Source organism: Andrographis paniculata, unplaced genomic scaffold, assembly GCF_009805555.1.
Source record: "Andrographis paniculata isolate CXL003 unplaced genomic scaffold, ASM980555v1 Contig62END, whole genome shotgun sequence".
NCBI classification, from domain to species: Eukaryota; Viridiplantae; Streptophyta; class Magnoliopsida; order Lamiales; family Acanthaceae; genus Andrographis; species Andrographis paniculata.
Window position 1 is genome coordinate 4959508 of NW_026137598.1, and position 16262 is coordinate 4975769.

At 30.3% G+C, this 16262-nt stretch overlaps 3 protein-coding genes across 3 annotated transcripts; 1 reads left to right on the forward strand and 2 right to left on the reverse strand.

Moving 5' to 3' along the window:
* Positions 1-75: 75 nt before the first annotated feature.
* Positions 76-3565, reverse strand: LOC127260834 (D-3-phosphoglycerate dehydrogenase 1, chloroplastic-like). The gene is made up of 5 exons (XM_051288799.1): positions 2958-3565; positions 1503-1879; positions 1281-1391; positions 1095-1190; positions 76-979 (listed from the first exon to the last, which is right to left on the reverse strand). Exons 1-5 carry the CDS (start codon positions 3490-3492, stop codon positions 305-307), a joined length of 1794 nt encoding a protein of 597 aa, XP_051144756.1. The 5' UTR covers positions 3493-3565; the 3' UTR covers positions 76-304.
* Positions 3566-5577: 2012 nt separating this feature from the next.
* LOC127260836 (reticulon-like protein B11) lies at positions 5578-9112 on the reverse strand. The gene is made up of 6 exons (XM_051288801.1): positions 8895-9112; positions 8539-8719; positions 7040-7181; positions 6867-6936; positions 6584-6757; positions 5578-5849 (listed from the first exon to the last, which is right to left on the reverse strand). The coding sequence occupies exons 1-5, from the start codon at positions 8950-8952 to the stop codon at positions 6591-6593; spliced, it is 618 nt and encodes a 205-aa protein (XP_051144758.1). The 5' UTR covers positions 8953-9112; the 3' UTR covers positions 5578-5849; positions 6584-6590.
* Positions 9113-12172: 3060 nt separating this feature from the next.
* Positions 12173-13091, forward strand: LOC127260837 (transcription factor MYB73-like). The gene has a single exon (XM_051288803.1). It carries the CDS (start codon positions 12184-12186, stop codon positions 12985-12987), a length of 804 nt encoding a protein of 267 aa, XP_051144760.1. The 5' UTR covers positions 12173-12183; the 3' UTR covers positions 12988-13091.
* The last annotated feature ends 3171 nt before the right edge of the window (positions 13092-16262 follow it).

Genomic DNA, 16262 nt, shown 5'->3' on the forward strand with positions numbered 1-16262 from the left:
CATTGTAGGGCCCATTTAGTAATAATTGCACGTACACCTTGATCAAGCACACTTTTCCTATACTTTCCCAAAAGTACGTAGCCAATACTCTGCCTATAAACAAAGCCTTTCCTTTCTATATATGAGTAAATCAAGATTATTCAAAATTATTCGATACACAGAGAAAGGATCTAACAAAATGGCAAAAAAACACAATGCCTTCAAAAGGGCATGTCAAAAATGCTTATTCCCGAGGGCCAAAGATGCCAAGAATGCTAGCAAAAGCATGTCAAAATCAAGAAAATAGCGACGACGAGTTACCGCGTTACAGCTTGACGTAAACAATCTCCTCGACCGCAGGAATCTCCCCGATACTATTCAGTGTCTCGTTGCTCGGTTCCTCATCGACTCCAATCGTCATCACAGCGTGCGTCCTCGGAGCTAGTCTCCCGACACTCATAAAACTAACGTTCACGCCGCCATTAGCAAGAATGCTGCCTACTTTACCTATCATTCCGGGCTGGTCGACTTGCCTGCACAGTATAATACTGCCTTCCAGGCTCACGTCAACTTCGAAAGATCCTACCTTTGTCAAATGCGGGACTCCATCTCTAACCCGGCCCTCCACCGTGATCTCTCCCGAGTCTTCATCAAGAGCGCTTGCGAATTTGGATCCTACATTTGGAATTGTGACCTGGATCGACGCCAGTGGGCTTTCCGGTGAGCCACTCACGGGAGTTCGTTCTTCACGGATGCGGAGACCTCGTTGTTTTGCAGTGTAATCAGCATTGACCAAGTTCACGAAGTCACTTGAGATTGGCTCGAGTAGACCCTTGATGATCATGGCGCGGAGTATCCTTGTGTCGAGATCGTCTGGAGATCTGGCGGATGTGTATTTGACTTTCACGGTGTTTACGCCGTTCCCACCTGATACTAGTTGGACTGCAAGTCTACCGAGTTTCTCGGAAAGAGATACAAAAGGCTTCAGCTCATTAAGAACCTGTATTAATAATATAAAACCCGGAAAAAAAAAAAAAAAAAAAATTGATCATAATGTTCTGAATAACAGAATCGAAATATAAAGAATGGGCTAAAAGGAAACAGAGATCATGAACCTGAGCAGGAACCATGGGTGCATTAACTGAAGTAGAAGCGAGCTCTCCCTTCAATGCTCCGACAACAGCTTCGGCGATTTCAATAGCCACCCCTTCCTGAATGCACATCCGATAAAAATGGCAGCATAAAATGAGAATTGTCGAATGTATATGAACAGGGGAAGAGCATAATTCGGCAAAAATTACCTGTGCTTCCATTGTGCTGGCACCAAGATGTGGAGTTACAATCACATTTTCATGCTGTACCAGTTTGCTGTCCTTACCTGGTGGCTCCTTTTCGAAAACATCGAGCGCTGCCTGCAATAATGTTACGAATAACTTGGATAAAATTTATGAATTTTCAGTGAATTTGGACAAGATTCTCTCAAATTATAGATCCTTTCATTTTTCAAGAAGCGGAACAAGAACCTGTGCAACGATGCCAGCATCAAGTGCCTTCACCAATGCATCTTCGTCAACAACTCCTCCACGTGCGACATTGATGATCCTGACACCCTTTTTCATCTTTGCAAAAGTTTCGTCGTTTAGCATTTTCGTTGTTGCTGGAGTAAGTGGCATGTGGAGAGAAATGAAGTCAGCTGTTGTAATAGCTTCATCAAAGCTCACAAGCTCAACACCTACTGCACGGGCACGGTCAGCTGCAGCATAGGGATCATGTGCAATGACATGCATACCCAGACCCTTGGCACGTCTTGCAACCTCTGATCCAACCTTCCCGAACCCCATCACTGCAAGTGTCTTGCCAACAAGAGACACACCAACATATTTGCTCCTCAGCCATTCCCCTGAATTCACAGAATGACGATAACTGCCTCAGAACTCATCACTTGTATTAAAACAAAACTCTAGCAACCCCAACTGGTTCAGATGCAATCTTACCCCAAGAGATTATTACATTATGAGAACACTATGCTAATTTGTTAATGATTTAGTTTCCACAAAAGATAAACCATAAATCAAATGGTAATGCAGGTTCTTACGGAGCATGCTGACATGCATATGGAATTTCAAGGAGACAAACTATGGTTACATGAATTTAGAGTGTGGAGAAATGATGATAGAGATTCTATTTCTCTAATTTATCTCTCTCCCCTATGTACTGAGAATTGAAAATTTGAGAAACGCTGTGAGTTTGTTCATTTAGCAATTTTTTTAATACTTGACTTTCATGACCCTTTCATAAAAAATATTATTCCATTTCATAAAACATAACATTCAAAGCACTATTCAAATAAAAAATAAAAACCAAAATGAAAATAAATAATCACCAACTAAACACATCAACATTTATCGATTTAGCTTATCCTCCCAGCAACACATCGTCTCGTCATCTAGATTTCTCTGTTATATTTCTTAGATGAACTCTGTATTTTACCAAATGTTAGAATTCCTTTCTTAACAATTCCATTCTTGATGTCATTTTCTATAGTTCATACCAAAGACTGTATAAGCTACCTTTTCATGTTAATAAAATTCAAAAGCTGGAACTGATACAGCACATCATGTTCACTTTGTAATTTCAGCATTCCTATGCAATGCTAAGAAGTTTCTCCAACAAAAACAAATATAATTTCTACTCCTAAATGTAGTCTCTCCTAAACATCGCATCCATCTATGGTTTTCTACTACAAAAGATTCAAATACAAAACAATATAAAACGCCTTAAATCCCAAGACAAACCAGATTCAATTCACCATATTACATACCTGTCAAATTTACAATCGAAATAAATAAATATAAAGTAGGTTTGATGAAAATGGCATTCTAAGTTCACCAATCCACGCATAAAACAGAAATTGACCGAAATGTGACATGATATCGGAAGAAAACGTTCTTGTTATCACGTAAGCAGGATAAACTAACCATCTTTAACTGATGCATCTGCTTGAACAATGTTCCTAGCCATGGCGGTCATTAGCGCGATTCCATGCTCGGCGGCGGCGATGGTATTTGCAGTCGGCGCATTCACGACCAAACACCCGTGCTCAGTCGCGGCCGCCAGATCCACGTTATCAATCCCGACTCCAGCCCTTCCGACGACCTTAAGCCGTCCGGTAGACGATTGGAACACCTCGCGGTTCACTTTAGTACCACTCCTCACAATCAGCGCATCACAGAGCGAGATCTTTTCGCAAAGCTCCTCCGGAGTGAGGTCATACGAGCAATCGACATTCGCGAACTCTTTCAGGAGATCCACCCCGGCCTCGCCAAGCTTTTCGGCGACGAGAATCGTAGGCTTCGCGTCCATTGCGAGGACGACGAAGCGGCGCGTTTGGTCGCGATTGTGGCGGACGGACAGGGTATTGACGCCGAATACGGTGGAAAGAGGCTGCCGGCGGCGAATACCTGAGACGGTGGTTGACGATTTAACGCCGGCGAAGGAAGCTGAGGCCGCCATCGCTGAGACAGTATTCGAGAGTGATCGGAGCAGAATATTTCGCCGGGAGAGGATCTGTGGGGTTGGGGGAGCAAGGTAGGTAGGAATTAAACCTGGCTTTTATACCATTTATAGGCATTAGATGTTGCGAGTTTTGTGAAGCTCCGGGATTTTAAGACCAGAAAAATGTATACCGTCTATTATGCAGGATCAATTGCGTGGATCTACTCGGTCCTCGGGCCCCCGTAGTTTCTAGGATTAACTACGCTGTATTTGGCTAGAATTTACAAATATGGAATTTATTTTAAAATTAGGGGTTTGTTACTTTGTTTACATACAAATTATTTAATATTCACTGACTCCATTCAGAAAAATTGGCATATTTATTTAATTTAGTTAGTAATAAACAAATAATAGAGAATGTAATAAAAATTGTAATATTTATTGTAAATAAATATTAAATTTAGAATATGATTAGATATATGACTTTGTTCTTCTATAAAAAAAAAATTTAAATACATTTTTTTGAAGAGAATTATCTTTCCGAGCTACTGTGTCTCTTTTACCGTAGAAATTTAGATGTGATATAATTAGTAAAAAATTATGAATGTATTAATTAAAATAAATATCTTATAATAAAAATAATATTAAATTAATATTTTTTAGTTCAAAAAAAATACTGTCTTGAACTACCGGTGTCTCTTTTACTATAGTCATTTGAATTTAGAAAGAATATAATTAATAAATAATTAAATGTATTAGTGAAAATAATTATTATATAATAAAATTATTTCTGATTAACAGGATAACTCATTTGTCTTATTAAAATTTTTAAAAAATTATAAATTACCGTTGAATTAATATATAATTATTTTCTAAATAAACAAAGCGATTGAATAAGTGGAATAGATCGAACTGAAAATATGAACACTGTAAATGGAACTTTAAATTTATTTATTTTTAATGATATTTTTTTTATAATATTATACTATAAAGTATAGTGTTTTTTATTAAGATAAAAAATAAAATTATTTAAAAAAATGAATTCAGTGTTTGGTATAAAAAAATGAGAATATGAAAATGGAAATAACCTCATTTTTTTTGTTTGGTTAAAAATTAAATCATTTTTCATTTGAATATTAATGCAGAATATATATATATATTTTTTTAATTTTTTATTATTTTTTCTAATTTATATTATTTTAGTTTTACAAAATATTATATTTATTTATTATTCAAGTATTTAATTTTTACTATTTTCTAAAAAATTACACTATAATCTAAATGTAATGTGGTTATATCTAATTTATTATTCAAACAAAAAAGTTGGAAAAATATTTTTTGATGGATTCTCGTTCTGTTAAAACTCTCTAATTTTTCATGGATTAAAATTCTCTATTGCTTTATTAATTCTTGATTGATCTTTCATTATATACTGAATTCATTTTTTCTGCTATATGTTCTCTGCTACCGATGGCCCTCTAAGATTAGACATGCTAAAGTGAAAAAATAAATACATTAGAAGTGGAAAGAGAATTTAATTTTGATTTTAAAAATGTTCTAAAATTTAAAAAGATTTTAGTTAAATAAATATTATAATTAATATAATATTAATATAAAATATTATTTTTTATATTATAAATATAATTTATTATACCTCACATAAAAAATAAATTCAAATTAAAAGACTAAACAAACAAATCCGAAGTGATTTTATTTTCGTCATCTACTTTTTTTTTTCTTTGTTTGTTTACGACGTAAAAATCTGCAGCAGCAGGTTCCGCTATCTACCTATAGAGCCGTATACCAAAAATTATTTCTATACAAAATTGTTTAAGCACATTAAAAACAAAAAATAAAACAAGTATAAAAAACAAATGTTATTATTTCACACAACAAACAACATGTGCTGTCTGTAACTTGTATCGGTGCTGATCGGGAAAATCAGCAAGCACCGTAACAACTCTTATTTAAGTAGTAGCTATCATAAACTGTGAAACTTCTAATTTACTGTCCATTTTCCCTAAGCAGTTAAGTTCATGGCAATTTCATTTCATAGTTGTCTGTTTTTATTAAAATCATCCTAAAATATAGATAGTAAAGATATACATCAAAATCAATATATAAGTTTAAAGACACATCTCATTTTTCCTGTCAATTTTCACCCAAAAAAAATTACACCACCAATCCCGGGTTATCTATACAGAAAATTCAGTGTGCATTAAAAAAAAAAAAAAATCCACAAAATTGGCAAAGAAAATAAGTTGGAAATGAATCCAACAACCCAATGAAGTGACTTACAAATCTTCTCTAAAGTAAGAAGTGATTCAACCAACAGATATCGAGAGGGATACGGCTAAGCGAGCAGATAAAAGAGCCTGTGAAGAACAAAAAACATAAGAAGATTAAACTTTAAGACAAAGATAATACACAGGTTGAGAAGAACAGCACAACCGCTCCCTTGAATATTTGAAAAAAGCGTACTTGAAATCTAAGCTTACATTGCAAGAATGTGGAAATGTGTAGGCGAGGAAAGAAACAAGAAGCTAAATGTATTGACATAAATTGATAAGTTTAGATGCCTTAGAATTATAGATAGAAAGCTAGAAATCGACTGTCATACCCAAACTGAATTTTCCATCCTAACAACATTTTGGCTGAGTTAACCTCCAACAAGTTTGCAGAAATAAGATTATGGCAAAGAGGAGAATCGTCTTCCAAGTATGAAATTAATATACGGCGACTAAGTTCTCTTATTTCTTGTTCAGATTCGACTTTTAATTTCATTTTTGGCCTAATGAGAATACACTGTGGGCCTCAGGATCAGATCTAATCTACTGCTTCTGTGTCCCACAGCAGTGATGTTAGAATCCTATTAATAAACTAAAGCACATTGTAGATATATGAAGGCCTTCAAATTTCCACAATTGATATTTTCCCGCATTATAAACTTCAAGAGCATGCATATTTGAAGCATTAGTTACCGTAACGACATTTTTAGGCAAGCAGATGAAGTGTCTAATCAGGCGGGAGTCACATATTGCAATGGAACATATATAGTCACACACATATATGAATATTCATAGACTGCGAGAGGGAGATGAGAGAATACATCGCATCTACTGGATCTTCTTGTCATTTGAAAATAAAGGAATCTTTTGCAGTATCTTATTATCGATTTTATGGCATTGTTCTGCAGCTATATTGCACACAAAACCCAGCTTTTCATCAATTGTTTTTTGGTAGCGGTCATACAACACTGGCACTGATAAACTAAGAAGAGTACCTGTTATTAAAAAAAATAAAAAATGAACAAACGTCAGAAAATTACTGAAACAGAAGTGAAATAATAATAATAATAATAATATTAAAATAAAATAAAATAAAAGACTTACAGAAATACACCAGTGAAATAAAATTGAAGAAACTGCCAACGTAGGAAACAACCCACAAGCCTATAGTAACCTATAACAAAAGCATTGAGGACCAGGCACAGTGATAGAGTATTGTTCAAGTAGAGGTATAATCAAGATCAATATGCAAGTCATTAACTGGAAAGGAGAGGCACCTGTGTAAAGAGTTTCAAATTTCCACCAATTGCAATGTCATGTGCAACTGATAAGGCATAATTAACCTGAACTCGCATCTCATCAGCAGCCTTTGCAACAGTGGCTTCGGAAAGCTCGAGATTGGGGAGAGGGGGCAAAGGTCTAAATTAAAAGAAACAGTTCCTATTATTAAAGCTTTGATGACTCACCCAAGCAACTGCAAATAAAATAGTGCTTAAAAATGGATGGCATATTCTCAATCATCCTACACCACCCAAATTTAAGCCCATGCTATTTTCTACATCCAACAATTAAAATCAAGTAAGTAGGGGCATCAATATATGTTGAATAATCATATAATTTGACCCAAGTGCAATTCAACTTCAAAATCAAGTCAGGCTGTTACTTAGTTTCAAGAATTTAGGTGAATAACATCTTCTAGGAAGTATTATAACTATGTATCTGTCAAAACTAAAAGTGATATATTTGATGCAAGTTCAAGTTCAAATCATGAAAACTATTTATAGTATGTATTGCAAGTTCAAGTTCAAGTGACATATTTACAATATATGTTGAATAATCATATAGTTTGACCAAGTCCAGTTCAAGTTCAGATCCTAGCTCAAACTCAAGTCAGGCCATTCCTCAGTTTCAAGAATTGAAGTAAATGACATCTTCTAGGAAGTATGACAACTTTGTATTTTGTCAAAATGATAACTATTTAGAATATTTGATGTGAGTTCAAGTTCAAATCATGATAACTATTTAAAGTATTTATTGCAAGTTCAAGTTCAAGAATTCTGGCCAAAAGGAAGTATTTATAGTTTGACACAAGTACAGTTCGAATTCAAATCCAAGTTCAAACTCAAGTAAGGCCGTTCCTGAGTTTCAAGAATTTAAGTGACTGACATCTTCTAGGAAGTATAATAACTCTGTATTTTGTCAAAATGATAACTACTTACAATATTTCTTGCGAGTTCTAGTTCAAATCATGATAACGATTTACAATAGTTATTGGGAGTTCAAGTTCAAATCACGATAACTATTTTAAGTATTTATTGGGCGTTCAAGTTCAAGTGACATATTTACAATTTATGTTGAATAATCATATAATTTGACACAAGTACAGTTGAAGTTCAAATCCGAGTCAAGCCATTACTCAGTTTCAAGTATTTAAGTGAAATAACATCTTCTAGGAAGTGTGACAACTATACATTTTGTCAATAGTGACATATTCATTTTTGAGTGTCCTAAAGGAAGAATCCAATCCTAAGTGTTTCTGCATATACATTTTCAGCATCTGACTGGTAATCAAGATACGATAATTAGATTATCCATATTCATATTCTCATGAAAACAAATTATCTTTCCTATTCTAGCCCGCATACCATAATACTTTCCAAAAAGGATATCAAGTCATCTCCAACAACGAAATAAAGCAAGAAATTAACTATTCCAATAGTATAAACTCGTTAAAGTAGACACAAAAATCCAGGCAAACCAAATCATATATATATACCTATTTAGAAGTGATGCAGATTTAGCCCAACAAAACAAGATAACCACGAGCAACAGCAGAACATTCGATATAAAAGATAGTAGATTGTATCCAGCGACCTCTAAGAGGAACCACAGGGCAGTTGAACCCACGAGAAGAGCCGCGCTTGGATACCATTTCTTCCACAATAATATATCAGCAACTGCATCGCAAGAAGGAAAATTCCATAGAGGTGAAGCTGAATACAAATGAATACAGAGGCCAAACCTAGTCCCCGAAGAGTCAACCAATAGATTTATCATCGATCGATTGATGATCTCGCAGAAAATAAAAGAAAAGCAATTACAATCTGAAAAGTAAAGGTGTACTAATCGTACCGGCACCACCGCCCAGGGCGTGATGAACAGAGCGTCGACTAGAATCTGAATCTCCCATGGTGGTTAGGGCTTACAGAAAGCAGAGACAGAATCGAAAATCCTTAACTAATGGATTGACCACCGATCCCGTCGCGTAAGAGACGACAGGACAGGACAGGACTTCTTCGTAATTCTTTTGCAAGTCCAAACTGAACGCCTTGATTTCTCACTCCCCCAAACTGCGTATATCGACTCGGGTTTCTTTTTTCTTTAGTTTTTTACTCACTAGTTACACTAGATACGAATTTTTTTTAAAATTAAATTTATCTTTCTATTTATTTTGTCCTCAATTCTTTTATTACTGTTATATTTGATTATTCTTGTAAAATTTTGTCTCCGGTCATCATCACTGCAAATCACCGTAAATATTTGATTATTCTTGTTTTTAAAATTAATATTTTTTTAGCGCTTTAACATTTACTTTTTTTAAGTATTAAATTATTAAATAAATTATATATATAATTTTTTTATAAAAAAGTTTTTCGAGTTGACCCAGAATCCGAAGAGTCTAAGGCGGGGCGGATTCTAGGGTCGGACTTAAGCAAGGCAGATCCTAAAACCTAATATTTTATAGCTCGAAAGGTCCCGGGACCTACAGAACCCATCCCCAACTGGCTGTTGACATACCTACTCTCTCTCTTTTTCTCTCTTGTTGTTGTTTTTTTTATATACATTTTACGGGATTTTGAGAAGCTTGCTCAATCAATGAAGTTGCTTGATGTTTTGCAACAAGCTAACTAACATAAATATTGGAATTACATTCATTTTTTCCTGATGAATACTTTTGTGTTTTGCTCTTGCCTTCTTGTGTGGATGCGCTGAAGATGGATATAATAAACAAAGCATGATTTTTCTCCATTGTATCCTTATTCCAGTGCTTAATTTTTTGATCAAGAAAAATGAAATAAGAAATTTAAATTTCTACACGACACCAAAATTTTATTTCAATTGAGATGGATCCATATGAAATTTTAAAAGTAAAACCAGATGACATTAATGACTAATATTGAAATGTTTGCAACTCATTTTTCATTTTAATGATGTAAGAATACACCGTCGCTAGCATTGAAATATTGGCAATCCATTTGTTACTTTCACATAATGTGACATTTCATATTAATAAAGTAAAACAAATAAAGAGGTATTGTATATTTTGGTAAATATATCTTAGATGTCATTCGCTGCAAATATGATTTATATAATGCGACTTTTATTTTAAGACGTGGGAAATAATCATATAGCATATCATCGCAATAAATTCAATCTTATAATATCTCAACCGACCTTTATAAATATTAAATTTGATGACAAGATAAAGAACCTATATCATAAGAAGTTGTGAGTTTCATAATTTAAAGTAGATATTTGAGGAATCATTAACTCAAGTTGGTATACAAAGATTATGTAACTAACTCCAATAATATTTCTTGATAAGCTTATACTTTCTTTTTCATTGATATATATGTTTATTTGACTGAGAGTGAATTTTTAAAAAATATGATAAAAATAAGAAACTTTTCATATTTTATAATAAAGAAATAGTAGAAAAATAGTAGTTTTTTACTAAAACAATGCGGATAATTTTTGAAACAACAACCAAAAAAAAAATCGGCATAATTGGAAGGCATAAATTTGAATAACAAATAGAGTAATAAACAATACACAATCAATCACTAGCGATCTATAGATGCCACAAAAAATTGTATGAATTTAATTACTTCCTATAACAATTAAATAAAATCAAACATTTCAATGTCCCCGATACCGACACCAACACCGGCACTTCGAGATTCACCTATAACACATAGTTTTTCTAGTGTGACTTATTTTGTAGAACTTAATTTGCATATCATTAAATTCGACCGAGTAGTGGCTACAAATTGTCATGTTATTTAAAAAAAAATTAATATGATAAAAAAACAAAGCACATAATTTAGCATAATAAGTTTATTCAAACAATATAGTACAATATACAAACTAAACAACAAATATTTTTATGTACACATCAACATCATTACATTGTGATAACTTAATTAACCCCACCATAAAGAACAATAGACTTCATAAACAACACACCAAGTAGTTAAAAAATTATTGTTGCGGTTCTTACGTCATAAAAATAAATAAATAAATAAATAAATTATTAATTGGATTGAGAAATTTTGAGAAAGGGTGTGTTCACTTTTATTAAATCCAATAAATATTACTCCATCTGTCTCAAACACCTTTGCAACATTGATGTCTCAAACACCTTGCAACATTTTCAAAATAGAAAATAATTAATTATACTTAATACTATTTACCTAAAAACTCGTGTCAAACATAAATGTTGCATCTTGTTTGGGACGGAGGGAATAATAAATAGATGAATCCAAACATAGCGTGCATTGAGCAACAACTAACAAGTTTAACTATAAACTTGTCTTTTCAATAAAATAATTCAAACCTAAACAAACACAACTAAATTTGTGTTAAATAAAAAATTAATTTTTTGAAAAAAAAAAAAAAATCATTCAGAAGATTAATGTTTTTTTTTAAAATTGGCCAGTACTACAAAAAAATAAAAATAAAAATCATTAGTGATAGTTATTTTGATAAATTTCAAAAGTTTATTCCTTTCCTTTTTTTTATTATTCTTAACTCTTACTATCACAAAAACTATACAACTTATAATAAAATTTTATATCAAAATATTATTTAAATAAAAATTAAAATTAAAAAATAAAGAGAATACACACAAATCTATAATTAGTTACAAATCTATTCATACTTACGTAAATCTGTTATATAAGGTATTTAAAAAATCAAACTTCTTCGTAAGAATTATAATAAATAATTAATTAATTAAACAAAATCCAAATATATATTAAAGAAAATCAATCTAATAAATATAATAATAATAATAATAATAACTAACAACTAATCGTTATACATATCTAATAAATCTGAAAGAGCCGTTTCGTTCCACTAAACACGTCCAAATCAAAAGTAACTTTCCATAACGCACTACTCAAAATTAGGTATCTAAACGCTCCCGAAATTTCCATGTGAGTCGCAAACCAATCACATATCGACACGTGTACTGACAGCTGTTCCTCACAACCACCCCTACTCTAAAACGGTAACGGCTCTTGCCGTTACAAAAGTATTTTATTATTAATAACTCACCACTTTTTTCTCTAACGTCCGTCCGAGTATCTCTATATATAAAACAGTACATCGTTTTAGCAGTTAGGGATTTACTTTAAGAATGGGTTCAGCGGAGGCCTTTGCGGCGGCAGAGGAGGCGCAGTCGCCGGCGACGGCCAATCATAAGGTCAAGGGGCCGTGGAGTACAGAAGAGGACGAGTTATTGCGGAAGTACGTGGAACAAAACGGCCAGAAGAATTGGTCGATGATTAGCAATTATATTCCGGGGAGATCCGGAAAATCGTGTCGATTGCGGTGGTGCAATCAGCTTTCTCCGGAGGTGGAGCACCGCCCGTTCACGGCGGAGGAAGACGAGATTATTATCCAAGCGCACGCCAAATTTGGGAATAAATGGGCTGCAATTGCGAAATTACTCGAAAGAAGGACCGACAACGCTGTAAAAAACCATTGGAATTCGAAGCTTAAGCGGAAGTTCAATCGGACGGCGAACAACACGGCGGATGAGCGGCCGAAGCAGGTTTTGAAGCGAACGCGAACGGACGGCGGAGATGTTTCTGTTGCAATGAAGATTGAAAGCACTTCTGAGAATTCGAATGTCAGTAATCCTAACGTCTTTTTTCTGAAAAAGCCTGATATGGAAACACCAATGGAAAAAACGGACGAGACTACGGCTGACGATGGAAACAACGAAGATGATTATGCTTTAACAATGTTGACATTGAAGTTGCCGGGAACTAGATTAGATGATGGTGATGAACATTCGACCAGTGAATTTGAATTTCAAGCGCAGGTGAAATCCGGCGAGAAGAAACAACTTGATCCAGAGCTGCGGGCAGTAATTCAGGATGCAGTAAAAACAGAGATTAGAAACTATTTTTCTTCTCTTTCGTTCCGCGGAGGCTAATGGTAAGTTTGAATTCCTTTGCGTTTTTGAATTTTTGAAATGAATAGGTTGGGAGTTGGGAGCAATATGGATGAATGATCAAATTTATTCTCATTGATCTTGAAATTGCATACATTTTGTTTATTTTTTTGTTTTTTATAAAAATATATACATATATTTTAGTTTAAATTTATAATAATAATTATATTAATATACTATATATTTTATAAGAGAAAAAATATATATATTCAAAATGCTAGGATATTTTTATCTTTTTCATAATATTTATTAAAAAATTTATAGGGAAGGAGTATTTTTTTATTTTGTTTGAGAGTCCAAATTATCCTAATTTTTTAAACAAGTCATTAATTTTTTTAAAATTAAATTTATAAATAAAAACTGTTTTTGTTTTATTATTATTATATTTATTAAAATAATTATAAATTAAAGTGATTATATCATATGATGTATATTACAAATATTATATGTATATTTTTTCAAATTACAGAAAGTTTAAAAAGAATAGAATCCTTCTTATAATAGACCTTATATATATTTTGTTAAAGTGATTTTACAATTTTTTATTAATAATAATTTTTTTAAAAAAAAATATCAAATATATATTTAGATCAAACACCTATTTATACTTAAAAAAACATATATTTAAAATTAAAAATTTTATTATTTAAAATCAATCTTATTATATATTTGTACAAATAAAATTAACATACTTATTTTTAATTAACAAATAAGTATATGCTTTTATATATTTGCACAAATAAAATTAAGTAACATATATACTTTTTATTAATAAATAAGTATATGTTTGTTTGTGTATATTTTAAATTTTATCTATTAATAAAAAGTATACATAAAAATATTTTTAATATAAAAATGAATATTTAATATAATATATATTAAAAAATAAAAACACTCAGTGCAAAACAGAACAAACACATACAACCTATCATATCCATTTCTATTCATTTATTATATATATATATATATAATAAATAAAGTATTCTATAGTTTTCTTGAAATAATTAAATGGTTTTAGAAAATACTAGAAATTTTAATTATATCTTTTACTTCAATGAAGAAATGGAATATAGTATAAATAGAAATAAAAATATTTTAAGTTATTTGTAATATTCTTGTTTATTATACAAAATTTATTACTAAATAATACTTCGTACCATGTCACGTTGCCAGGTAGTATTAACTACTTCTTCTGTCCCCGTACAAATGTATTGTATGATAAAAATTTTAAAAAATTTTATAAATTAAAAAAATTTGAAATAAGATTAAAGTGTATAATTTTTATTTTTTTTTTAAAAAAAGTAACAAAATAAATGAAACAAACAAAATAAAAAAAAAGAGTAAATACAATAGAGGAAGAATTATCATACTCGACTCGTATCACTCGATTTTGGGTTTATTTTATGATGGATGATTGGTTTATTTTATGATGGATGATTGATTAAAACGGTGTTTGGGAAATAATTTTGTCATTAAGAGTTATAGTTATTTGATTTAATTAAAATGTTTGATAAATTAATTTTTTTAAATAATTTTTTTTTACTTAAAAAATTAATTTCTAAGAAACTAATTTATCAGACTTTTCAAATACAAATTTTTTTCATTCCAATTTTTCTTTTTTTAATTTCTTAATTGCTTTAAAAATTAATTATGGATTTAACACATATATAATATATTTTAGTTGAAATATTTATTAATTATTTTAATATATTTTATTTATGAAATTATAATTTCTTTTATAAATTTAAACTAATTAAAATTATAATTTTTACTTGTAATTTAGTTTATTTGTAATATATTTTATTTGTAATATATGTAAATTTATTACAATTAAATCAAAATAGAAAATATAAATATTAATAAATTTTTTATTATTTAAATTTTATATTCCCTCGCTCAACAGCCAATTTTTCATTTATTTTGTATGTTTATAATTAAATACTCATTAATTATTATATCAAATCTAATACAAATTAAAAAATAAAAATAAAAATATTTTTCAATATTTTATAATACAAATATAATGATACAAAATATAACAAATCATACAAATATGAAAATATTTTTAATTTTAAAAATAATGAATCAAAATGTAAATGAAAAAATTAACAATGGACAAAAAAAAGTATTATAAACATATAAAATAGAATAAATTTATTTAAAGTTATTAATATAATAAATTTAATTAACATAACAAATATATATACAAAGAAGTTTATTATTTTATACATTCCGCAATCCTAATAAAAAATTACTTATATTTTCTTAATAAAAATTATTATTTTCTTAAATTTAAAAATAAAAAATAAATAATTTATAACACATTCACAATTTTTAATAACTAATAAAAATTTTAACCCAAGATAACACAATTCAATATTTAAAAAGAAATAAAATATAAATATTTTTAATTGTTATTTTTATAAATAAACAATTAATATCAAAATATTATTTTACTAAACATTTTACAATAACAACTAATTAAATAACCCAGTCAGATCAACTAACAACTAGTCTAAGGGGTTACATTTACATTCTTGTATAATTTTTTTTACTCATTATATTGTATTATATTTTTTTTAGTTGGGACCTAGTTGATACTATACTTTCAATTTTTATTTTTATAAAAATATTACATTGTATAGAACTCAATTAAAATGCATTTAAAATTTTTTATTTTTATTTAAAATTCTTATTTATTTTCAAATTAATTTATCTTTATCATATTTAAATTTATACTTTTATTTATTTATATTATATAAACTTTTATTTTCTTCGAAATAATATGCATATTATATACTCTTTCCGTCCACAAACTAATGTTCTACTTTCCTATTTGAGACGTTCAACAACTATGGTCTATTTCTTTTTTTTAAACACAAATTTTACATTTTTATCCTTAATTCATTTATTACTTTTAATCTCTACCATACATTAAGACAAATTTGTCAATTCATAACAAAAAGACAATCACCTAACAAACCGTACAAATATACTTTAAGACAATAGAAATTGGACGGAGGAAGTACTATATTTTATTAAAATAGTTAAACACATTTTTAATTTTTTTAATCTTATATATTAAATCATAAATAAAATACTATTAATTAGATAAATCACTTTCAACTCAACTTTCATCTCAATAAACCAATGCACTTTAAATTTTTTTACAAAATATTACTCCTTCCTTTTGTGACATTGTACTTTAATACTAAAAATATTTTGTGTAATTTTTTTATACAAATATTAATTAAAAT